We start from the raw sequence: 24,985 nt of genomic DNA on the forward strand, positions 1-24,985 counted from the left end.
TATGCCGTTGCCTACTTTTGAAAATATCAGGAGGGGCTTCTGTGATAACAGTTTATTATGCTAGATCATTAAAATAACTACGTGTCACAAAAGGTCATGGATCTTGGCTGTACACATGAATAAGAAATTAATCTAGTCCTGAAGAATGACATTTCCAAGAGCTGCCTGTTGTGAAAAGCACATGATGACTCATAACAGCCTTCTCCACTGTGGAATATTAAGCCTACTGCAAAAAGCTAAGAACTGTCCATACATTGTCCGTACTTAAAAAGTAAACATTTTAGGATAGTATGTTTATAACCACCCCCGCAGGAGAAATGGCAAGGTCAAGAAGTCACTGTTATACTCTGGGCTCCCTTGTTTAAACACACATCTACTGTTGAACAAAACCCTCTTACTATAGCATAGTGAATTTCCATCATTTATTTCAACTAACTGCATATGTAAATAATTCTAGTACACTAACCAGATAGAAACATTTTCATGTTTCTATACTGGGGAATTCACCAACTTCACCTCTCTCTCTCTCTGAATTCCCTGAACATATTTGCTCATTTTTTCCCCCTTCTAGTTATAAACACCACAATGTGTCACAAACCACCCTTTAAAGAATTGACTAGGGAAGTTGAGGCGTGTCCCCTTGTAAATTAAATGCATGTGCAGTGAATAGAGCAGACAGGCAGTCTTGATGAAACAGTGGGTCTGAGTTTTCTCCTGGAAGACAGAACTCAATGAATGTCACAAACAGGGTCAGTAGAATAGTTTTCTATAATAAGTGTATGAAGTATTTCTATGATACTTCTCTGAGCATGGCTGGTTGTCAACCCTACCTGCAGAAATGGTTCAGACTTTCTCCTGCCTTTCTTCCAATTTTGCTCCTGGCTGTTACGACAAATTTGAACAAGTCTCCAGAAATTCCCAATTCCTTTTGCTAATTTGCCTAAAACTCTTAAATATCTTCCTGACTATATATATACCCAGCGAGGGATCTAGTCAGCTGAGCTGAGGAGCTCATGTGTAGCTGCCACTGTGCAATTACCAGGAAATATGAAATATTAGTATCATGTATTCTAGTCATTCCTTTTAGTGCATTCAACCCTTTACTTTCCTGTCCAACACATAGTCAGTTTGGTGCTCTCTATTTTGGGCACTGTAACTACGAAAGCGCTCATTAATTATTTGTATTATACTGATGCCTGGAGACCTCAATCTGGATCAGGGCCCCATGAGGCTAGGTATTGCACAAACATAGAGAAGGCCAGTTAGTATCTGGTGAAAAACATCCAGGTCAGATGCTCTGCTGAACCCCACAGGGGGGTGAGGGAAACAAAGGAGGCAGCTCCCTAGTTCTCTGTCTGATCTTATTCCTGAAGCCAAGAGACTGTCCCCTAGCTGGGGACTGCTAGAGTGCATCTTATGCTATGGACGTGAGGTTAGAGGAGCTGGCGCTGCCAGGCTGACCCCTGATGGGTGAAATTCCAATTGGGAAAAATATAGGAATACAGGGAGCATGCAATGGTTCAGAACAGCTGGCCCTCTACTTCAAAACAGGAGTCCTATAAAAATAGTATGTGATCCTATAACTCCAGATTATATGATATGAGGCACCATGCTAGCGTTTCCTAATCTGATTTTTTGGGGTTTGGCCCAAACCTTTTCAAGTGATAAATTTTTGGTAAAGCACATGGGCACAATTAAGGTTACAGTTATTTCCTATTTGAATGCTTGGCTTGTTAACCTTAATAATGATGGTTTTGTAAATGGAATTTCCTAAGATTTTATTTTTAAAAAGTTTTAAGACCGAGCCAAAGAAAGTGCATTATGCACCACTGTTTTCTAGATAGCACTAGGATGCTGGAGATCAGGATTACTGGATTCTATTCTTGGTTCTGGGAGGCGAGTGCAAACTGGTGGTTAAAGCAGGGGTCTGAGATATAGGTTTCCTGGTTACTGTGTATTTGTCTATGAATGATATAACCCTCAGTCATCCGTGGGTCTCAAAAGTGCTTGGTAAAGTGGGTATGTGGAAAGCAGACTTATTTTACAGACAGCATAGCAAAGCACCTAGGTTTTGCATATTCTTTCCAACAGGCAGTGTCACTTAGTGGGCAAAACTGAGTTCCTCTATGTTCAGGACCTGATTTTCCAGAGGACACTCGGCAGTTTTTACAGTTAAGTCTCTTTTACAGGCATCTCATACTGGCTACCTAGATTCAATAGCAGCTTTTGAAAATCTTGGTCCTGGGTTCCCTTCCTAGCTGAGCCTTCAATAAGCAATTTTCAATGAAAACTGTTTATCAGTGGCAAATTGGGTTTATGACAAAAATAATTTTTTCACGAGTAATGTCTGCTTGTTGCAGCTATTTCTACTTTTTGTCCAAAAATTTATCACTTGAAAAGGTTTGGGCCAAACCCCAAAAAATCAGATTAGGAAACGCTAGCATGGTGCCTCATGCCCCCATTTTCCTCTAGGGGCCAGGCTCACCCATTAGACCAAGTTTCCAATGATGTACCACAGCAGCTAGGCAAGTGGGGAGATACAGGCTGGCCAGGGAGCCCATCCCAAAGAGAGGAATGGGGGCATAAGGTACCTAAATTTATACTCCCCATCTGCCCTGTGGGGGTATTGCCAAAATGAAGATTTTGGTTTTCAGCTGAAATTTTTTGGTTTTCAATTTTTACCAAAAAAATCAAAATTCTCCATGAAAAAAAAAGTGAAACTAACTTTTCATCAAAATTTTCCCTCAGGCAGAAGAATTATTTTCCAACCAGCTCTTCTTCTGCATCTTCTAGTACTGTTATCAAAACTATGAACTAAGGGGAATAGCACTGGAAGTATGAAGCCTTGGTCAACAATAGGGGTCACGAAGTGCAGAAAACAAGTAACACCAGTCAGTGAAAGAGATTAGACTAAAGCTCCCAGCCCTGGGCTCCTTCGCTTAATCCAATGAGTGGTAATTATCTACTTCCATGGTTCCTGGATCTAGCCCCATTGTGTTGTTTTGTGGTTCTGGGACTCTGAAAGGTGCACCACAGCACCAAGCACACAAGTACAAAAGCTCCTATGCATGCACACATGGTAATTTTTCTCCCCTCCAGCTCACAACTCATCTTAGTAAATTTTCAGAGAGAGACAAGGTAAGATGTGGGGATGTCAGGAAGAGCAGGGCTCTTCCTAGGTTTAGAGCAAGTTTTTTTTTATGAAAAGAAAGTATGGTAAGGGAGACTGCAGACAGATTCAGAGCTGGAAGATCAGTGAACCACACAACACATTTACCAAGGACTGTCACTACACGGTCAATCACATGATGGCATGATAAAAATCACCAATGACAGTGACAGACTAAGCATCCAGCCAGGCAGTCCTAAGCACCTACACAAACCCATTGGTGTGGTGCTCACGCTGCAAGGAGGCTACATCTGAGATTTGCTTTGAAGATGATATGGAGATGAGCAGAGACAGTCCCTGTTTGTGCTTTAGGCAGCCTCAACGTGACTAAAAGACTAAAAACCTCCTTTCCTTAAAGCGTTTTGATGGGCTAGGAGTAAAACTGGTGAAATTCTGCCTATGTCACTGTAGGGCTATTTGTTTCTCAAGCAGAACAGTTCTTGCACTGCGCTTTGGCAGCTCTGCTATTTCATGTGGTTGTAGAGTCTTGTGCCAGCGATGAAGAATAGAAGGTATAAAAGGCAGAGCTCACACCTTCCCCAAAGAGCTGGAAACAAAGTTGTAGAATAGTAAGAGGGTGTGAACCACTTCACCTTCCTGGAGGCAGACTTTGGTCAGGTTGTTCAGCTTACAGTCCTGGAGCTGTCAGAGCTCTTGAACCACGCACATGACTAGTGAAGAGGCCATAAAATGGAATGCTATGCTGTAGTTCTGTGGTTAAGGACTAATGTGCTGTGGCTAGGACCACACTGCCCATTGTATAGTGGTGAAATGTGCTTTTACTAAACTATTCCCATATTCCTTGTAAAACAAGCATAGCATGTCAGTGCATATATACAAACTAATTACCAGACACATACTTGTATTTACAACTGTATATGTTTGGGAATAATAGTATCTAACATTTCAATATTTAAAACTTGGCTAAGGAATTTAAAGCTACTAAAGTCCTTTCCATTCCACCAGAGAAGAATAGGACCATTTCTTCTAGTGAAACATTGTGGGATTTTATTAAGTATCCTCTAGCTTGGTTTGAAGAGTCCAACAGGCTGAAGACCATTGTTCTGGATTTGAGTTAGCTGGCAGAATGCTATGATCTTCAGTAAACTCAGACCGACTTTTACATTCTGATGGTTCACCATCTTTGCAGGGTGGAGGCAGCAGATTGTTTGCTGCAAGGGTATTTACTTCCCCTTCGGCAATGGTATCTTGTGGGCATAGCCCATACAAACTTTCCGATAAGCCAACGTAGTCATGGTCAACCACTATTGCACCTTGTAAGAGATAACGGTTGTCTGCAACAACAAAGAACATTTTGGTTAGAGTGGCCCTTTCTACTTCATTTAAAGTCATTCTATATAATTACAGAAAGACTTAAAAAAGGATGATGCTGGGTGCTAACCCATTTTCAAAGCAGTTTCAATAGCATGGCTGGAATATTTTTGTGAAGTCAATCTTACAATATGGACAGAATTTCTGGCCCTTAATGTCTATGTGCACCAAATTTTCAGTCTCCTCTCCTCTAAGGTAAGGCTTGTAATGCCATCATAGTGGTGTACATTCCTTTATTTTTAATGCTTCATTTTGCTGTGTGTCTGTGGGCCAAACGGAGCACCAGCACAGCTCCTGCTGAAATCAGTGCTTTATAGCAATTGATCCTGGATTCTTCTTTCTTTATATACTTATGATTAAATGTGGCCATCCCAAATGCATGCTAGAAAACCTTAAACCCTTTATACTACATCACAATGTTTTCTGACATATAGAACACACACACACACACACACACACACACACACACTGTATATACATACACTGCAGACTGAAAGCATTTTAAAAAGGAAAGATTGAATGCTACTGTATATTAAGCAGTGGTGCAAGTAAGCCGTTAATGGTACGGTGTACCTGACTGTAAGAAATTTATTGCTGGTACGCCGTAACGGAAAGATACATTTTCAAGAATGAATTGTAGAACCCCGCACGGATACAAATTTATACCTGCGGATGTGGATATCCGCAGAACCTCAGGAACTGTAGCAGCGAAAGGAGCAGAATGTGGGGCCGCCGCTCCTCCAGCCCCATCCTCTGGCTGGGCTGTTCAGACCCAAGACAGGAGACACAGCTACGTGGAAGAGGTGGTGGAGCTGCCAGCGGAGGGCACTGGCTCTTGGGAGTGGCAACCCCATGTTCTGCTCCTTTCGCCGCTGCAGTTCCCAGGAGAGCCCTGGGATTCAGCAGATACCGATTTCTATCCGCAGATATCCACATGCGCGGGTATAAATTTGTATTCACACAGGGCTCTAGGTCACGGAACATTTTTTGTGAGGGGGAACAGTGTCGGGGGCGGTATCCTACCGGTGAGAGTTAAAAATCTACTTGCACCACTGATATTACGCCTCCTTCTATGATATTTGTGCCCAAGTGCTGGGTTGTAATTTGACTGGTAAGCACTGAAGATTTTCATTTGAGTTGAGGCTGTTCAGTGTTTAAAAATCAGTGCAGGTTGACACTCCTTACCTTTTAGAAAGGAAGAGAATTACTGAGTTCTCTAAATCTGCAGATTTACAGTCCTGTCTCACATGGCTGCTGACCAGGGGAATCCAAAGAGTGAAATACTTAGCTAACTGCTAATTTGCATTAGGATCTTTTGAATTAGATCATTCAGCAACTTTTTTTTTTTTTTAAAACGAAAACACATTCCAGTATCTGTGTGGTTAACTCCAGCAGGATCCCAGGAGGTTTTGTCTGGTCCTAGTGTCACCATAGAGAACAGCTGGGATGGAGGACTGAAACATGCATAATTTAGTCAGGAATTTCAACTGTTAAAGGCAGGCTGAGCTTAAGCAACCCACCTCTGCTAGAGATGGGTGAAATTTTTTTCAGCCAAAGATGGAGACTTGGCTACACCAAAACATTGAGCGAGTTCATTGTGATTTAGCCACATTGCTTTCGTAAAACAACAAAAAACAAAGAATAAAACGAAACAAACAAAAAAACCTTAAACCCAACCCATCAAGCATTTCAAATTTTCAATTCAAGAAAACTCTTAAAAATTAAAGGAAATTTCTAAACAAAAATAATTAAGAAAACCATTACATATTTCCTTTCACTTTTGAGTGTTTCATTTTAGGTCAAAACAAATTTTTCAGAATTGTCAGTAAACTGAAAAATCCGTTATTCATCCAGCTCTTCCCATAGCAGACTGCAAACTCCTGGGGGATTGCAGTTGGAATCTTTTTTGGGGTAAAGGTGGGTTATTAGAGGCCATGGGTAAGGCTACATTTTAGTCACAGGTATTTTTAGTAAAAGTCACGGACAGGTCACGGGCAGTAAACAAAAATTCATGGCCCGTGACCTGTCCACTACTTTTACTAAAAATACCAGTGAATAAAACTTGCTGGGGGGCTGCCTGGGGGCCCCGCTGGTTGGTGGAAGAGGGCGGTCTAGCTGTTGGGGGGAGAGGGGGGAAGAGGGAAGAAGGGGGAGAGCTGGCAGTGGCACGCGGCCTGGAACCCCCAATGGTGGTGGTGGTTGGCGGGGCCTTCCCAGCCCAGCAGCAGAGTTTGGGTGTGGGAGAGAGCAGGGGGTTGGGCCACAGGATGGGGTGAGGTGGGTTCTGGGCAGTGCTTACCTGGAGAAATACCCAGAAGTGGTGACATCCCCCTTGCTCAGCTGCTAGGCAGAGGTGTGGCCAGCCAGCTCTGCACGCTGCCTCCGCCTGCAGGCGCCGCCCCCGCAGCTCCCATTGGCTGGGATTCCTGGCCAATAGGAGCTGCAAAGCCAGCGCTCTTGGCGGAGGCAGCATGCAGAGCTGCCTGGCCATACTTCTGCCTAGCAGCTGAGCAAGAGGGATGTCGCCACTTTCGGGGAGCCGCCCAGGTAAGCGCTGCCCAGAGCCCTATGTGTAGGGGCACTTTCAGTAACTCTCTCCCTAAGTATAACACTTTAGGCCCAGATCCATGAAGGGACTTAGGGGTTGTAAAACTGAGTGGTAAGGTGCCTAGAAAAGTCACAGGAACACTGCAATCTGCGAAGCCTGAGGTGAGGTGCCTTGTCTCCCCATACAGTAAGTGAAGAGAAATAGGTATCTAAGAATGGGATCCACAAAAGCCAGCACACTAGGTGGGCAGCCACCTTAAACTACCAATGGGAGATGCTCACAAGATGTGTGCGCGCTAAGCCCTGCCCTTCTTTTGGAAATAGACATCTAACTCTGGGCTGTACAGATCCACCTATCTGCTTAACAACCAATCCATGAACCAGGCACGCTGATCTTACTTTAAATTGCATGTGGGGCCTGAAAGAAACTGGAAGGGGAGAAGAAACTCCCTTATAACCTTTAGCCTAGTGGATAGGGCACTCACGCAGGATGTCCAAGACCCTTGCTTCAATTCCCCCTTCCTTCTGAGGGGAAGAAGCATCAGAGTGCCCGCACTGCTAGGCTTTAGAGCCAGTAAGTCTCACTTTCCTGGCCCAATTAATATTTTACTCTTCAATTATGTAATTAAAGGTGGAACAATTGCAATATGGGAGATGAGGGAGATCCATCTCAGAATATTCCATAGCCTAGTGGGGAGGCTGGACTTCAACTGGAGTCCTGTGTGTGTATTCTACCCCTAGTTAGGCTAAAGGTTATAAAGGGAGGTTATAAGGGCTATTTTGTGTGAATTCACCTGAGGCTCGCTAGCCAGTAGGTGTGCTCAGAGGCTACCTACCAGATTGGGCCTGCATGCAACTTTAGTTGGGCCAGATGACTTTCCTGCTTTGTGAATCACTCTGGGGCTTAGATGGGAGATAGACATCCCGACCCCTATAGTGAGGCAGTAGTGTACATGCTCAGACAGGAGAAACTTAGGTGATGAGTGACTTTAGGCATCTACAAGGTTAGATGGCAGCCAAGCAGGAGTTTTGTGGATTGCAGCGGTGCCTAAAATAGGAATTTGGCATCTAGGTACCTTGTGGCTCACACCCTTAATAATTAGCAATATAACTAAAAGCATTCTCCCCTGTACACTACAGGTTGAAAGATACCCTACCAGAAACAGTCCACTGAAATGGTAACTACTCTTTAAGGACAGACTAACAGGGTTGTCAAGGAGTCCCTGCCCTGTGGCTGGGCTATATATAAATAGGAAGGAAAGAGTAAGTTGAGAGAGAAGGGGGAAGTAGAAGCCAGATGTGCTGCAACGGGTAGTGGTTTCTTTCTGGCTCCAGAAGTCCAGTCAAGCCTGATTTAGTCTTAGGTTCAGAGCTCCCAAACATAACCCCAGGCCCTGAGATGAGAATTTTATCAGCTGGTATGGTGCTTGGTCCTGTGCTGGAGTCTTATTAAAAAGAAGACATGTTATTTATTTATTAATGTGTGTTGGCTTCTCCCCGCAACCCATGGCTATGGCCACCCCAGTTAGGGGAAGTTAAGGGGAGGCCACACCTGCAGCAGCACCACCACACTGGGGGGGGTCACCAGGGGACACACAGGAACTGCCCACATCTTTATACATGGACTTTTTATATTATAGGTACTTTTTACAGAATTTGTAAATTCAGCTGTTTGCTCTCTCTTGATTACCGAGAATGATCCAAAATTCCAGATTATGTGAAATAAATAGTTTACCCCTTTTTGCCATGAACAAATAAATGCAAAAATCACAGCAGTTTTGCTCCTGTCTTCATTGGGACAGGAACAAAGTTAAGAAATAAACTTTAAACATAGTTCAACCTAAATCTGCTTTTAATGTGTTTACCAGCTAGTGTTATTAGGGCCAAATCATGTTGAACTGGCTTCTAACAGGAGAAGAGTTTAAACATGATTCCTTAATGCTGTTCCCACCCCAGAACCTCCTTTGTTGAAAATACACCGACTGCAGTACAAGGTCTTTGTAATTAACACTGATAAATTTGCTAAGATTTCCTCTTGCTCAATAATATACCCTTGTCTGACACTAAAGCAAGTGGAATTAGAGAAGTAACAGATTTACCTTGTCCATTGGATCTTCTTACGTATGGCTTAAGGTGAGACATTTTGATGGGTCTTTTTAGTCTGGATCCTGTGGTATCTCTTAGTATTGCACATCCATTATCTGTGATGTAGTCTATAATACAGGGACCAACCCACTCTGATTGGAAACGGCCATCTTTCCACCAGTTTTTCCTTTGTCTAAGCACTTCATGTCCAACTTTAAGATGAAATGGATTTACTTGCTTTGGCTTCCTTTTAATATTGACCTTGTTTCCAGTTTGCTGTTCATCAATACTATTTTTCACAATCTACATAGAGAAATAACATGAATTATAGCTTGTTTTCCTGAGAGGAGCTGCATGTTTTCATAACATTGATTGAATACAGAGTTTACCATGAAGCATACAGAAGTGTTATACAAAGATCTTTGGTCATGCACAAATCATGAATTTGTTTGAATATTTCAAACATGTTCACCTTAACTCTTGTCAATCTTCTTTGAGAACACTTAAGTATTAGGTATTTACCTGGCATTTTGTAGCTTTCCTTTCCTCCAATACTCGATCAGCCTGTTTAATTGCTTCAAGGATTTTGGCAAACATACATTTATTATCCTCTTGTGCTTCCTGTGGTACATTTGAAGTCTCAGACACATAAGGGTTACGATTAAACATTTGGAAATATGGTGTGTTTTGGACTGGCGCCTATTTATAGGGGGAGAACACAGGCAAACTTAGTACTTGTCTTAGTGGGTACTTGCATAACAACTTCAGTCAACTCCCAACAAGAGTGACATAATGTACACATACCATGGGAGTCAAGTTAAAAGCATATGCAATGGCAGATAAATTATCATCCCAGTCATTGGGGTGGTCTGCACAGTACTTGTTCAGGAAAGTCTTGATTGTCTTGCATGTTCTTTCATTTGTGTCATCTGTCTGAGGATAGGACAATACTATTTGTTTCATTCCAAAGAGCTCAAATAGTTCTCTGTTGATCTTGAAAGACAAAAACACACAATGCACAGGAACAATCAGTGCTTGTATAACACTGCAGTAAATATTAGGTACTCAGTACAGTTTCTACTTTCCTACCACCATATATGAGTGACAGAAAAGATTGCCTTGTATACACTTGTCTACATGCAAGTTCCAATTTAAGCAGTACAGTGTGGTCTGAAGGAATGGGCATGGGTGTGGGATCCACCCATGCTGAGTTCTAAACCTGGTTTTGCTACTGACTCACTATGGCCTCAAGAATATCAAAATCTATGTCATTTTCCCCATCTGTAGAATGGTTATTACTATCACTCTAACTCTGAGGTGTTAATTAGTGTTTGTAGAGTGCTTTGAAAATGTAAAGTTCTTCAGCATCACTAAGTAGTACAGTATTTTCCACCTGGGGCAAAACTGTTCTACCAGATCACAAGGAAAGGCAACATACAGCAGAGGGCTGGAGGCCAACAAAAAGTTCTAATTCAGGTTGAGTCACTGACTTAGGCCTTAGCTACACTTACCCGGTAGTTCGGCGGCGAGCGATCGAACTTCTGGGTTCGACTTATCGCGTCTAGTCTGGACGCGATAAGTCGAACCCGGAAGTGCTCGCCGTCGACTGCGGTACTCCAGCTCGGCGAGAGGAGTACCGCGGAGTCGACGGGGGAGCCTGCCTGCCGAGTGTGGACCAAGGTAAGTTTGAACTAAGGTACTTCGAACTTCAGCTACGTTATTCACGTAGCTGAAGTTCCGTACCTTAGTTCGAATTAGGGGGTTAGTGTAGACCTGGCCTTAGATTGTGACCTCAGGAAAGTCACTTGACATCCTTATGCTGGATGAGTCAATAGAGACTGGAGCAAATACATTACAATGAAAAATAGTTATTTTATTGCTTAATGTGTCAAGTTCAACAGGAGCTGCTTTGGAGCAAAAGGGGCATATTAGAGGCGGGAAGTAGAAGTGGTTGGAGTGCGGGAAGTGGCACGGGCCGACGGATATGCTGGCCGCCGCTTCCCGCTGCCCCCGTTGGCCTGGAGCGGCAACCTGGGGCCAGTGGGAGCTGCGATCGGCCAAACCTGCAGACGTAGCAGGTAAACAAACCGGCCCGGCCCGCCAGGGTGCTTACCCTGGTGGGCCGGCCAAAGGTTGCCGATCCCTGGACTAAGGCATCTAAGGCATTATAAATTAGTGCCCATCCTCAGATAGCTTGGACCAGGCCCTGAATCATGAGAGCAAAGTCAATGGCCTCAACTCCGCAAAGGTAAATGGCAACACACCAGTTTTCATAAACAAGTCACTGTAAATTTGGCACCTAAGCCTCTCAGATTGTCTAGAATACAAGGGTATTATAATCAAACATACCATCTTCCCTAAAATAAAGTCTTTTTAGGGTGGACTTCTCTTACCTGATGAACAAACTCTTCTGCTTGATCAATAACCATTTTTTTAAGCGGTCCATACAAGAAAAACACACTGACAATTGCCTTAGCAATTTCTACCGCTGAAGTGTCTTGTAGTGGCAGAACCACCACCCATTTTGTGAACAGATCTGTCATCATTATGACATACATATGGTTTCTGCGGGTGGTATTAAAAGGTCCCATTAGGTCTATTGTGACTGCAGTCCATGGATCCTCTGCTTTGATAGGGTGTAATTTGGGTACTATGATTGCTGTATTCTTTGCCACCTGGCAATGCTGGCAAGCATACACCTGGATCAGAAACAAGAAAAGAGGGACATTATTAACAAGTGTCTGCCGAAGGTATAATGTCACTAGAATAAACATTTAAATATTATCATTCCAACGAGAGCTGGAGATTAGAGCACTCAGTCATTTTACACTATTTTACATTTCTTTATACTATTAAACATTTGAGATAGATATTCAGCTATAGCAAAAACAAAAACACCACCCCAGCACAGGTTGGGAGGTGGCTGTATTAAAGTAATTTAAAGGTTAACTTTGAATACCACTGATCCTGGGACTCAGCGTGCTGTTCTAGACCCACAGTATAAATTAAAGCACCCTTCACTATCTTTGATTAATGCAGCAGCTGGGCATCAGCATAGAATATCAGGGTTGGAAGGGACCTCAGGAGGTCATCTAGCACAACCCCCTGCTCAAAACAGGACCTAATCCCAACTAAATCATCCCAGCCAGGGCTTTGTCAAGCCTGACCTTAAAAACCTCTAAGGAAGGAGATTCCACCACCTCCCTAGGTAACCCATTCCAGGGCTTCACCACCCTGCTAGTGAAAAAGTTTTTCCTAATATCCAATCTAAACCTCCCACACTGCAACTTGAGATCATTACTCCTTGTTCTGTCATCTGCTACCACTGAGAACAGTCTAGATCCATCCTCTTTGGAACCCCCTTTCAGGTAGTTGAAAGCAGCTATCAAATCCCTCCTCATTCTTCTCTTCTGCAGACCAAACAATCCCAGTTCCCTCAGCCTCTCCTCATAACTCATGTACTCCAGTCCCCTAATCATTTTTGTTGCCCTCCGCTGGACTCTTTCCAATTTTTCCACATTCTTCTTGTAGTGTGGGGCCCAAAACTGGACACAGTACTCCAGGTGAGGCCTCACCAACGTCAAATAGAGGGGAATGATCACGTCCCTCCATCTGCTGGCAATGCCCCTACTTATACAGCCCAAAATGCCATTAGCCTTCTTGGCAACAAGGGCACATCCAGCTTCTCATCCACTGTAACCCCTAGGTCCTTTTCTGCAGAACTGCTACCTAGTCACTCGGTCCCTAGTCTGTAACAGTGAATGGGATTCTTCCGTCCTAAGTGCAGGACTCTGCACTTGTCCTTGTTAACCCTCATCCGGTTTCTTTTGGCCCAATCCTCTAATTTGTCTAGGTCCCTCTGTATCCTATCCCTATCCTCCAGTGTATCTACCACGCCTCCCAGTTTAGTGTCATCTGAAAACTTGCTGAGGGTGCAGTCCACGCCATCCTCCAGATCATTAATGAAGATATTGAACAAAACCGGCCCCAGGACCGACCCTTGGGGCACTCTGCTTGAAACCGGCTGCCAACTAGACATGGAGCCATTGATCACTACCCATTGAGCCCGACAATCTAGCCATCTTTCTATCCACCTTATAATCCATTCATCCAGCCCATACTACTTTAACTTGCCGGCAAGAATACTGTGGGAGACCGTATTAAAAGCTTTGCTAAAGTCAAGGAATAACACATCAACTGCTTTCCCCTCATCCACAGACCCAGTTATCTCCTCATAGATGGCAATTAGGTTAGTCAGGCATGACTTGCCCTTGGTGAATCCATGCTGACTATTCCTGATCACTTTCCTCTCCTCTAAGTGCTTCAGAATTGATTCCTTGAGGACCTGCTCCATGATTTTTCCAGGGACTGAGATGAGGCTGACTGGCCTGTAGATCCCCGGATCCTCCTCCTTCCCTTTTTTAAAGATGGGCACTACATTAGCCTTTTTCCAGCCATCCGGGACCTCCCCCGATCGCCATGAGTTTTCAAAGATAATGGCCAACAGCTCTGCAATCACATCTGCCAACTCCTCCTAGCACCCTCGGATGCAGTGCATCCGGCCCCATGGACTTGTGCTCGTCCAGTTTTTCTAAATAGTCCTGAACCACTTCTTTCTCCACAGAGGGCTGGTCATCTTCTCCCCATACTGTGCTGCCCAGCACAGCAGTCTGGGAGCTGACCTTGTTTGTGAAGACAGAGGCAAAAAAATCATTGAGTACATTAGCTTTTTCCACATCCTCTGTCATTAGGTTTCTTCCCTCATTCAGTAAGGGGCCCACACTTTCCTTGACTTTCTTCTTGTTGCTAACAAAACCTGAAGAAACCCTTCTTGTTACTCTTAATATCTCTTGCTAGCTGCAACTCCAAGTGTGATTTGGCCTTCCTGATTTCACTCCTGCATGTCTGAGCAATATTTTTATACTCCTCTCTGGTCATTTGTCCAATCTTCCACTTCTTGTAAGCTTCTTTTTTGCATTTAAGATCAGCAAGGATTTCACTGTTTAGCCAAGCTGGTCGCCTGCCATATTTACTATTCTTTCTACACATCGGGATGGCTTTTTCCTGCAACCTCAATAAGGATTCTTTAAAATCCAGCCAGCTCTCCTGGACTCCTTTCCCCCTCATGTTATTCTCCCAAGGAATCCTGCCCATCAGTTCCCTGAGGGAGTCAAAGTCTGCTTTTCTGAAGTCCAGGGTCCGTATTCTGCTGCTCTCTCTTTCTTCCTTGTGTCAGCATCAGGTAGGGAAGCCCCAGTCATGTTCCCTTTGCTCCAGTCAAGCTTCCTCCTTTGGTAGAAGGGCGGTGACGTGCATAGGACAAGTTATGCTGGCTTTATGCCACCAGAAGGTCCCTTGCACTAAGGTGATTTTCCTTTGGCTAGTTGCACAGGTTATATACACAGAATCTGGCATAGCACTGCACAGACCAGATTTATCTGCTTAGCAGGATCTCATCTTATATCTATCTAAACTAAATGCAAAGAACTGTTTTCATTTAACATGAAAGTTAGATAGATGATCAGAAGTATAAGGAAATGTAGCTGACTACAAGAGCAACAATAATATGGCAACACTGAACAACATGTATATGTAACTGTATATACATTTTATGTCTCAGGACCAGATTCTGTATGTATTTGTGTGATAAGGGGTACAAGAAGATTTCCAATTGGGTGTCCCACATAAGAAACTTCCCCCATGTACCCCTAATGCCCAAAAGGAGATAAAGCTTGGCAAAGCCACAATTTCTGTCCTTCTCATGCTCTGACCAGCCATTCTGGAGGAGTGTGGGTGTTGCGGGATAGTAAGCTGTATCCCATAAAGGGGGTTAACAGTGGTCTTGCAGCCTCCATGTATCTATGAGCACCTACACTTATTCTGCCTCCCTGAGTCTGAATGCTTCCTGGTGTTCTCACTAAGGCAGCACAACCCCTCACCATCACTTAGTACAGGCTGTGCCTACAATGTGCAATTGTGCTATACATTAAGCTACACTGTTAACAAGAAAAGGAGAAACAGACAATACTACTTGGCCACCTTGCACATATGTAAACACTGATCCTATTGGGATCTTAAACTTGTAGTTCTGACTTTGTCTGACTAACACTGTAACTTTAAAAATAATTTAAAAATCTTAAGTTCATGTGCTTTGCTGAATCAGAGTCTTAGAGCTACTCAGGGCCCCAAGCTACACAGAGCATTGGAAGTTTAGTCCCAACGATCTAGCTCACAAACTTAGTTTTTCTAACACCACATTTTCACTCACTCATAATACTGAAAATAGTCTCTCTCTCTCTGAACTGAAGCTAGGTATCAGCCCAATAGCGATTTGAGGAGGAATTTTCAAAAGCCCCCAAGTGACTTAAAAACACAAATCTCATAGAAGGGGACAAAGGTGTTTTTTTTCAAAAGTACCTACAGATCATAAGTCCCATTGGCTTTTAATGAAAAACATGTTCTTAAGTAACTTAGGGTTTACTTTTAGCACAAACATGCTCACACACTCAACACACACACACACACACACTATTTTTAAGTATGAGCAAAATATCTGTTCAGCTATTTAAGTTAACTAAGTGAAGCAAAAGATACGAGTCTTGTAAAAGAATTATACAAAGTAAACAGCACTATCTCAATTAAGCTTATTACAAAGATCAGATAAAGATATTCTGTAGTTATGACTCATACCCATTGTTTGACGTCATTTGTTATGGAAGTCCAGTAGTAACTAGACTCCACCAGAGTCAGAGTCCTCGATATGCCATGATGAGCACCTGCAGCACTTTCATGGCATTTGCGTAGCACTCTCTTCTTCTCCTCATCTGAAACAATTACCAAACGCATCTGTTTCCTGTCTTTTCCCACATAGAACAACTTATTTTCTGGAAGGAAAAAAATATTACAGATTATGTGTCATCACCAAGACAGAATGATCACAGAAGTCTATTAAACTATTGGATATACTTGGTTATGTATTTTATTAAACTCCTATTATTCATCATTTTCAGCTGTGTACAATTACATACCAAATCTATCTTTTGCAGGGAATATTTGTTTACTGCAGTACTTCATTAACTCTGAATACAGAGCAATGCACCCTTACTTATCCCCATAAGAGCACAAGAGAGATTGCATTCCCCCATAAAGCCTCTCTGAAGCATAATCTATTAAGACTAAGAGGGTCACATGCTTCAGTTTCTGCTGGCGTGTGCAATTAGCTCTGCCAAAAGCTTTTTGCACATCCCTCCATTTCCCACATGAACACCTTGTGAGCCAAACTACCATCCGCTCTGTGCCACTCCCTTCAGCCCTAACTATTGTGGTAAACCAAATGCTCCTCGTCAGGAGTTAAAGTTAAGGGCTTACATTTTGAGTTTCCTTGAGTCTCGGTCCCCCAATAGCTACAGATTTCACTAGTAGCTAAAATGGGCTTTAATTATTAGATGGATCTCCATATCCTTTAAATACAATTAAACATGCTGATAAAGAGGCCAAAGGGGACAGATTTTCTATTTTTGAGAATAAGTTCATGTATATGCTAACCTGGGATAGACAGAAGAGTTTTATTTTATAAAGAAAGTACAAAAAAACAAAAACAAAAACAAACAAAAAAAAAGACACTGTTCTCAATATGCTATGAGCAAGTCTTCACCTGAAGGAAACCAGGAAGTAATGCATTTCCCAAGAGAGAGAATATTTCTAACCTTTGAAAACAAATTTTTTGGCTGCTCTTCTTATTCCACTTCTCTCACTTGCTAACGTAGTTGGATGATATTCTCCTGTTCGTTTGTAATAGGAGATTTGTTTCAGATGGAGCCCACCATTCTTTCCACTACGAACCATTGTTTGCCTAAAATGCACAAATATTTTACAGTGTATTGCAGTGACAGCTGCTCCAACTGTTACTAGATCCTTGTAGCCCCTTCATTCACTTATGCTTGAATATCAATTCTACACGTCTGACTGTCCCCCTTCCTCACCACGTTCTTGTGTTTGGGTTCCACATGATGGACCCATGTGCTTTTATGCTTTCCTGAATCTGAAAATGGTCCAGGTATGGCCTATGGCTCTGGGTTTGTAGGACGACTCTCAGGGTGCAGATTCTCTTTGTAGCACCCCCTCCTGAGATCTAAGACACTGCAGTCCATCTGCGTAGACCTTGAGACTAGTGAGAGCTCTCCCGGACTCCCCAGTTGCTTAAGCACACCCTCTCCTAGAGCTCCAACCTCGTGGGCTCTTTGGTTTATAGTTTCTCTCTTCAGAGACATGTGAAAGTTGAAGCAAACAGACAGCGGCTATGCAAAAGGGATTTCTAAAAACAGTGACTTTCTACTTTAGGCAGCACAAGCGATATGGAGATGTAGGTAAAAAACAATAAAACACCGTTATGCCCTTCCCTGCTTCAGTTTCCTCACAACTCAAGCATTCTTTGGAGTTTGGTCAGAGTCCTCATGGGTGTCTAGACTCCCCCGGCTGCAGCTCATGGCTTCTCTGACTTATAGACTTTCTATCTCCCGCAGTCAATTTCTTTCAGCCTCGGCTGGTTCTACAGTCTAAATGCCTTCTCCTTCCAAAAAACTGTCCCTTTGTTCTTCTCCTGCCGCATCCTTTGTCTCTCTAACCCATCCAGTTGCTGTGTTTTTAAAGGGCTATACCAATGCTGCATCACTTTGTTCCCTCTCCTGAGGGGAGGCAATTCCTTCAAACCCTAGTATTGTGTAGAGAAGTTGGAGAAAACTGGTTTTATCTAGGATGCAGTTACTCTTTTTTCCACCCAGGCAATTTCTACTCAGATGCTGATGATCTTTAACGATTGACCTCTTCATAGACAGACCCCAGTGCCACCCTCCTGCCCTGTAGTGCAAGGAGTCTGTGGTAAGAATAGAGTAAAAGACAGCCACAGATAGATGTTATAACCTAAGTGGAAATCAGAAATTGTACATTGACAAATTCCTGAAATCACAACATAGAAAGTTTTCTGTAAATATATTGCTCAAACAAACTTTACATAGTCTAAACACTTCAATATAATTTTTGTCTTAGTAATTTTCTCCTGTGTAAATATCTGGCCATATTAATTGTTGTGCTAAACACTCTGTTCCCTTACTCCATTTTTATGGCCATCTTGCTACATCATTTATCTCGTCCTTTACTCAGATGTAAAACATACACAACACCTATCACATCACGTAATCAATCCCTCTGCCTATACATGATGTTGTTTACAATTATATTGTAAAAAATCCAAGCGATGGGGCTTCCATCACATCCCTTACAAAGACAATGAAACCACAGAGGGAGATTGCTATTTCTATTTTTAAATACTTATAAGGCTCTCAAATACTATGGTTGGGGATCATATAAGTATCTACCCAGACAGACAGGCATCTTGATGGGAAAAAATAGACAAAAATAACTCCCAGAATAGAGATTACCACAAAAGCTTATCTTGCTCATTAATCTGTCAGGCAAATTAAATTTTGAAATCAGACTTTGCACGACAGGTAACAATTTCTTCCCCACTCATGTGTTGACTTTCCTCGGTTCATGTTAATAGACTGAAATGCCACTAATAGAATATGTCATTAGCACAGGAAAAGCTTAGGTCTAACATTAGTAGCTTCAGAATAATTCCCAATAAATGACATGTGAAAGACAGAAAAATCCATGCAAGTTACATGGATTTTTTCCAGTAGTCCATTTTTAAAAAATCTGATCCAGCATTTATAAGCAAGAGTTTCAATTTTTACAGTTTGATCCTGCTACACTGACTTCAATGGGCGCAAGATCAGGCCATAGCAGACTGACATGCTATATAATTCCTTAATGTAATTAGGAAATTATTCTTGGTGTGTAAGCAATTTTCCCACTCATCCTTGCACTGCATCACAAGATGGACAGTGTGACAGAGCACATAATCAGAATGTTAGTTTCCATACTATGTCTGACAAGAGACAAATGATTAAGAGGAACTGACACTACCTAGTCACTTTGGAAGTGATCCATTGTGTCTTGTACGGTCTTATTAATGTTTCTATTTGAACACTGAAAATGTAAATCAGTGGGTATTTTCAGTTTACTGTTTATACCTTCCTCGTTAAACTCTTGGGAGGGGAAAAGCTCTACAATTATTATGTATGCATGAATATGCAGTATATTCCCCCTCCAAAAAAATGAAATGTCATGTGTTTGCCATTAATGAGATTTCATAAATATCAATAACACATAGCAGGTCTAAGTGTTGTTTTGTTATTTTTAAGGAACCTAAAATTGTGCTTCACAGGTCAACAGAAAGACAAGGTCTTTTACCCCATAGAATGTCTAATTTTGGACATCATGGGCCAGACTTTCATGTACATATAAGTTCCATTTGTAATACTGCAGAAACGCAAAGGGGGCTTACTACAGCTGTAAGGCAGGAGAGACTCCTCAGGTGCTATAGGTCTGGAGTAGCTAAGCTTATACCAGCTGATCCCGGTCCTCCAGCATAGAGGACATTTGTGGATGGGGATGGGCTATATCAGGAGTGGGGCCTGAACACAATATGCTCTGGTGATCCTGGCTGGCAGAGTGGTTCTTTGGGAGCCACGATAAGTGTAAACTGCCAGCATAAATTGGAGCAACCCAGAGGCTGGTCTGACTCAACTGGTGGAAGTGATATATATGGGATAACAAACAGCAAGAAGCAGATGGGGAGAGGAGCGATCAGCTACACAGCAATGAGATTGTTTTAACTTATGTAAAATAACAGAATAAGTAATCAACATTCATATTTCCAATTTTGAGTTATACTATTGCTATAAGATCAGACATGCTGGAACAACAGCATTAAAAAGCTAAGCTGCATTAAATGTAATAAGTTTTCTAAGTACCACATACACCAAGTCCCTGGAAACAGTGAATGTCTTTCACATAACATACAGTATTTGTTAGAATAGCATGAAATCACACACCACTATTTAGAATTTCTCCAATGTCTTCCTGTGCAGGAAAACTGCTTTTGTTTTGGTTAAGTGAGAAGTCTTTACTCATCTACAGCAATGGTAGCAACTATATTAGTTTGAAAAAAAGGGTTGATAAGTAGATTATATTGTAGATCACAAGTATGATGGCTAACTCAACAAACACTACAGCAAATGCTTAAACATGTACTTAAGTGCTTTGCTGGAAAAAACTAAATAAGCTTCCTTCCTGGGCACTAAGAATTTCCTATATCCCTATGGATTGTTTCAGTTTTAGTATTTTCTTTCTTACTGTGTGCTTTTCTTCACACCAAATTAGATGTCTTTCTGACAGGGAAGCAAAAGGAAGCTGCAAGAGTGGTCACGTGCCCCTCCCCAGCAGCGTGGATGTATCATTTTGGGCACCTGGAGCATCTCGTGGAGAGGTAAATCACTGCGGGGGAGGGGGGGGGCAGGGCTGAGGACACCCTGGCCTGTGCCAGATCAGACACATGCCCTGTCCACCCAACCCCCTGCATACCTGCCCCCATACCCAGACCCCTCTGAGCCTCACCCCCCCCCATAACCAGAACCCTTGCCAAAAGCCCCCCAAACCTCCACCCACTGAGTCTCACCCCCTGCACCCTGCCCTTCCCAGCCAGTGGCTTGTACCCTGCACCAGGCTCATCTGCTAGTCCTGGTTGGGCTGGGGGAAGAGTGCAATTCCCCTGCACTAAGTGGCTGGGTCTGACCTGCCTCCAGAAACTTCCCCTGGTTCTGTACCTCCCGTTTCCTGCCCCCATCATTTCTCAGCTGCAGAGGGAGGGATCACTTTACGGGGAGCTGCTCCCCCATCTGCCCAACCCTCTTGCAACTGGATCCCCCCAGACTCCCCCACCAAGCCTCAACCCCCCCTGCATCTGGACCCCCATCAAGTCCCTCCCACCACCAACCCCACCCTTCCTGCATCCAGACCCCCCACCGATGTACCCAAGCCACACCCTGCTGAGTCCCCCAACCTCAAACCCCCACCCTGATGAGCCCCACCCCCTATGTACCAGGACCACCCTGTGAGCTCCCCACATCCAAATCCCCACCCCACTGAACCTCAACCAGCTTCACCTGGACCCACACCCCACCAAGCCCCACTTCCCCAGTACCCAGACCCCCTGCTGAGCCCCATCACCCCACACCCAGCCCCCTCTGCTGAGCCCCAATAACCTTCACCTGGACCCCCTGCAGTGCCCCATTGCGCCCCTCCCCCCCACTGAGCCATGCACACCCAGATTGCCCTCCACACTAAGCCCCTCCACACTTGGATCCTGCTGGGCTGAGACTCCCTGCTCACACTTGGTGCCCCTGGCATGGGGCTGCTAACACTAGTGAGTTGCTTCACCTCCTACTCCTGAGGGAATTCTGCACCCAAAAATTCTGTGCCAAAAAAATAAAAATTCTGAGCACAATTTTAAAATTCTGAAAAATTTGTCAATAATTAAATGCGGAGGCTCCAGCATGGCAGTGGGGAGCACAGGTCACTGGCTGTATGGAGGTCAGAAATCACCCAGCAGCCCTCCCTCTCCCCTCTGACCCCACGACACAGACCTCTGGGGCAGGCCTGGCCCCTGCACTGTGCCAGGTTTGGGCACAGTCTCACTGCCAAGTCTGTGTTGGGGGGCTACCATGTTGAGCCTCCGCATTTATTTGTTGACAAATAACACTTGCAGAATTTTAAAATATTGGGTGCAGAATATTTGGGGGGGGGGGGGGGGGGGACACAGAATTTTTATTTTTGTCACATAATTCTCTCTGGAGTAACTAGAAGAGGCTGGCTTTTTTAAATTGCTTGTTAGCTAGCAATGTCAAAATCAGTGTGGATGAGGCAATTATAGTCCTAACAAGTGAGCAGGTTGCAGGGAAACACCCGCCTCCATCATGACAACTTTTCCTAGTCTGGATGCACCCAGGCAGTTTACAATTTCATTAATGTCTCAACAAGTGAACATGACAAACAATAGAAGGAAAGGGAATGGGAAGTGTCTTGCAACTCATCAGATATTACTGCTTATATTGGGCCAGATTATTGAATCTATTCCCGCTACTTTCTGCTATTCAAGTGGTGCAAAGCAGCCCTTAACCAGCTATCTAAGGAGTCCCTCTGCTTAGGAGGACTGACAAGTGGCATGGTTCATCAGCAGCATCTTCTCTCCCCTCCCTCTCACAGCGCCAGGCCAGGCCAGGCTAGGCTCAGATCCAGCTGCCAGAATAGAATTTAGGGGCCACAGGCAGCTGGTATAAAGCAACACAGCCCCGAGAACGGGGAGGCTAGGATCTGGCCCAATGCATGAAGTGAAGTTGAAGGGTTAATATGGTTCTCCAAGATGGAATTTCTGTTTATTCAGTGGTTTTTAAACAATTAAGAATTTACATCCCAAAATGCTACATTAAAACAGTGTTAAGGAGAAGTCAAGCACTGAAAAGGTTAGGAAATTACTGGGAAATGTCAAGTTGTCTGTACAATCTTAATTTAACCTCTGTTGTGCATATGCATTCTGATAGTCTTTAATTACATGACCACATACTACCGTATTTTCTTGTCCTGTAGTCTCCAGTTTCTTTCCTTGTGTACCTTCCAACTTCTGAAACAAATAGAGCATGAATCCTAGAGGCAAAAGCCCCTTCACTATACAACCCTGACTCAGCTCCCCAGAGCACAGTGCATCCTGTGTAAAGAATGAGGCAGGGGTCCTATAGGGAAAAAAGTTTGACTGTGTAATTAAAGATGATCATAATGGGTACACACAAGGAAGTGAATGAAGGTTGCATGGGCAACTGTCATTCTGGCATTTCTTAACTTGAGTGCTTGATTTTGCAACATTGATGTTCTTTTAACACTTATGGGGGGAGTGGGGATGCAAAACAGATGTTTTTCACTGCTGCCCAGAAGATGCTGCAAGGCAACATGAAACTGAAAAAAGTCTTGTTAATATCACCTTGCTGGTGGGCAGAGCTATCCATCGGCAGCAGCTGGCACTGGAGCCATCTGTCTGTGGGCTTGGGCAGACAGGCCATGGCCCCCGGGGAGGTCTGCAAGGCTGCAAACTATGTCTAAGATTTCCAAGGGGGTCTGAAAATGAAAAAAGGTTGAGCCCCACTAGTGTAGACTGTTACGCATTTTGAAGATGATCTTCGCAACCGCAAAAGGTAGGGTTGGTTTTCTGCGTGGAAGTTTACTCTGCGGGAGTACTGATGGGCGAGCCCCACTGCCACACGCGCCAGGAGACGGGACCTGCGCCTGAGTGGGCAGCGGAGTTTCCCAACCCCAATCATCCCAAATCCCAGCTAAGGGCCCTGAGCGGAGCTGAAGGACCAGGCAGCCCGGCGGTCACACCCTGGGGCAGGGGCAGGGCGGCGAAGAAGGCCCCCGCCCAGCCCTACCCACCTCACTCACGGACTCTCTGTGTCCAGTGCTACGGCCGGCAGGGCGGGCGCCTCGGAGCAGGAGATGCTAGGCTGCAGACTGAGCGTGGCTGCGTCCCTCCCTCAGCCCTGGGGAAGCCCACGCCGAGCCCCGCTCTCCGCCGCAGCAGCCGGAGTACTCCGAGCCACGTGAACTACGATTCCCAGCATGCACCGCTCCGATTACCCCCCAGCCAGGCGGCGCAGCCTGGAACACTTTAGTCGCCATGGAGATGAAAATAGAGCCTTATGCGCCGAGAATGGTTGTCCTCGCGAGACTGCAATGCAAGCTGGGGTCTTTAGTACCGACCAGCCGTTTCTAAGCTCCGTTTGCCTGAGAGGATTTGCACATGCGCAAAACAAACCTTGCGTCCCTGCGCGATATTTCCCCCCTTGTTGCCAGGAAGCAACGAGTCGAGCACGTACAGCGATAACCAATCACACATTGGAGTCATAAACACGCACCTGGCTATCGCGATATCCTGCCCTGCGGGGGCCAAGACCGTTTTTTTCTGGCCTGGCGAGACAAAGTAGTAGTTCCGCGCGAGAGACTTATGTGGCGCCCCCGGAAGTGACGTCTCCCAGGGGGGGCTTGGCCCGCCGGGGGCGTGCCCCGCCAGCCCGAGGGAGGGGCGGGGCGGCTCCTGTTAGTTCCTCAATGGGCTCGGGCGGCGCGCTGCCCCGGCACCCAAGCCGGCATGGGTAGGTGAGGAGACCCCGTCCCGCGATGCTGGGGCGGGTCCTGGCCTGGGGGCCGCGACAAGGTCCCGCTTTCTCCAGCGGGGTGTAGCCCAGTGGCGCGAAGGTCGCTACAGCTCCGCACTCCTGGGCCCGCGGGGAGTTGGAGCCCGCCGCGGAAGGGGCTGTCCCACGCTGCGCGCCCGCGGCCAGGCCGGTCCCCGCGCAGAGACCTGGCGGGGACGCTCCCCGTGTCCGTGCCCATCTCCGCGGCGTCGGAGTGTCAGTCCTCGGGCTCCAGGCGGGGGTTGTTGAGTCCCGGGGCCGCTCCGGGCTTGGGGGCCGTTTACATCCGCGTGTGGACGCGCCACCCTACGCGCTTCCTGCTTGTTCGTGCTGCAGCACAGCCGGGGAGCGCCCGAGCAGCGATCCCCGCAGGCCTACGGCAGGGACCTGAGCCCCGCTCTAGATGGCCGCGTCCCCGGTGCCAGCAGTGCCTTTCCTCCCAAGGCTGTGGGGGTGCCCAGAGTCCCTGGGCTGCTCGCCCGCCCTCCCTCCCCACGTGCGGCCACCCTTCGCGTGTGTAGCTTGAACAGTCACCGTGGTGAAAGGCAGCGCTGGGGCTGCTTCCTAGGGACCAAACGCTGATCTTAACCAGGGAACTAGAGATTACTTCTGGAGGACAAAACTAACTCTTTCCTGTCACCAAACTCCCCTGAAACTGTAACCGCGTGTTTGAGGTGGATGACGCTGGGCTTTGTTCCATAAACATGAG

General features: G+C 45.0%; 2 protein-coding genes across 40 annotated transcripts in view; one reads left to right on the top strand and one right to left on the bottom strand.

The window, feature by feature from the left end:
- Nucleotides 1-37: 37 nt before the first annotated feature.
- GIN1 (gypsy retrotransposon integrase 1) lies at nucleotides 38-24,151 on the bottom strand. 22 transcript variants are annotated; one of them, XM_065550273.1, is made up of 10 exons: nucleotides 23,998-24,146; nucleotides 23,067-23,200; nucleotides 22,659-22,712; nucleotides 16,840-16,985; nucleotides 15,824-16,017; nucleotides 11,527-11,832; nucleotides 9,938-10,126; nucleotides 9,656-9,832; nucleotides 9,148-9,436; nucleotides 38-4,464 (listed from the first exon to the last, which is right to left on the bottom strand). In XM_065550273.1, exons 4-10 carry the CDS (start codon nucleotides 16,976-16,978, stop codon nucleotides 4,181-4,183), a joined length of 1,578 nt encoding a protein of 525 aa, XP_065406345.1. In that variant the 5' UTR covers nucleotides 16,979-16,985; nucleotides 22,659-22,712; nucleotides 23,067-23,200; nucleotides 23,998-24,146; the 3' UTR covers nucleotides 38-4,180. The 22 variants fall into 22 exon arrangements, with proteins under 22 accessions (XP_065406345.1, XP_065406343.1, XP_065406349.1 ...); XM_065550271.1 differs by having other exon boundaries at nucleotides 22,656-22,712; nucleotides 23,998-24,127; XM_065550277.1 differs by lacking the exon at nucleotides 23,067-23,200 and adding an exon at nucleotides 20,089-20,185 and having other exon boundaries at nucleotides 22,656-22,712; nucleotides 23,998-24,115.
- The window catches only part of PPIP5K2 (diphosphoinositol pentakisphosphate kinase 2), an 89,252-nt gene continuing 88,363 nt past the window's right edge, over nucleotides 24,097-24,985 (top strand). For 8 of the 18 annotated variants that reach the window (XR_010588814.1, XM_065550253.1, XM_065550258.1 and 5 more), the window contains exon 1: nucleotides 24,108-24,234. The gene's annotated coding sequence lies outside the window, so the exon portion shown is untranslated. Of the gene's footprint in view, nucleotides 24,239-24,985 lie in introns of all 18 variants that reach the window. The other 10 variants (XR_010588815.1, XM_065550259.1, XM_065550262.1 and 7 more) reach the window with 5 other exon arrangements.

The sequence above is a fragment of the Chrysemys picta genome, chromosome 6 (genome assembly GCF_011386835.1).
Source record: "Chrysemys picta bellii isolate R12L10 chromosome 6, ASM1138683v2, whole genome shotgun sequence".
NCBI lineage: Eukaryota > Metazoa > Chordata > Testudines > Emydidae > Chrysemys > Chrysemys picta.

What these genes read in the sequence shown, in the direction of transcription:
- GIN1 (XM_024101329.3), bottom strand. Translation starts at nt 16,978, where the DNA reads ATGGTTCGTAGTGGAAAGAATGGTGGGCTCCATCTGAAACAAATCTCC. An exon ending in CAGAAGAGTTTGTTCATCAG is followed by an intron (nt 10,127 to 11,526) that starts GTAAGAGAAGTC and finishes TTGTCTTTCAAG; the next exon opens with ATCAACAGAGAACTATTTGA. An exon ending in CTTTTAACTTGACTCCCATG is followed by an intron (nt 9,833 to 9,937) that starts GTATGTGTACAT and finishes CCCTATAAATAG; the next exon opens with GCGCCAGTCCAAAACACACC.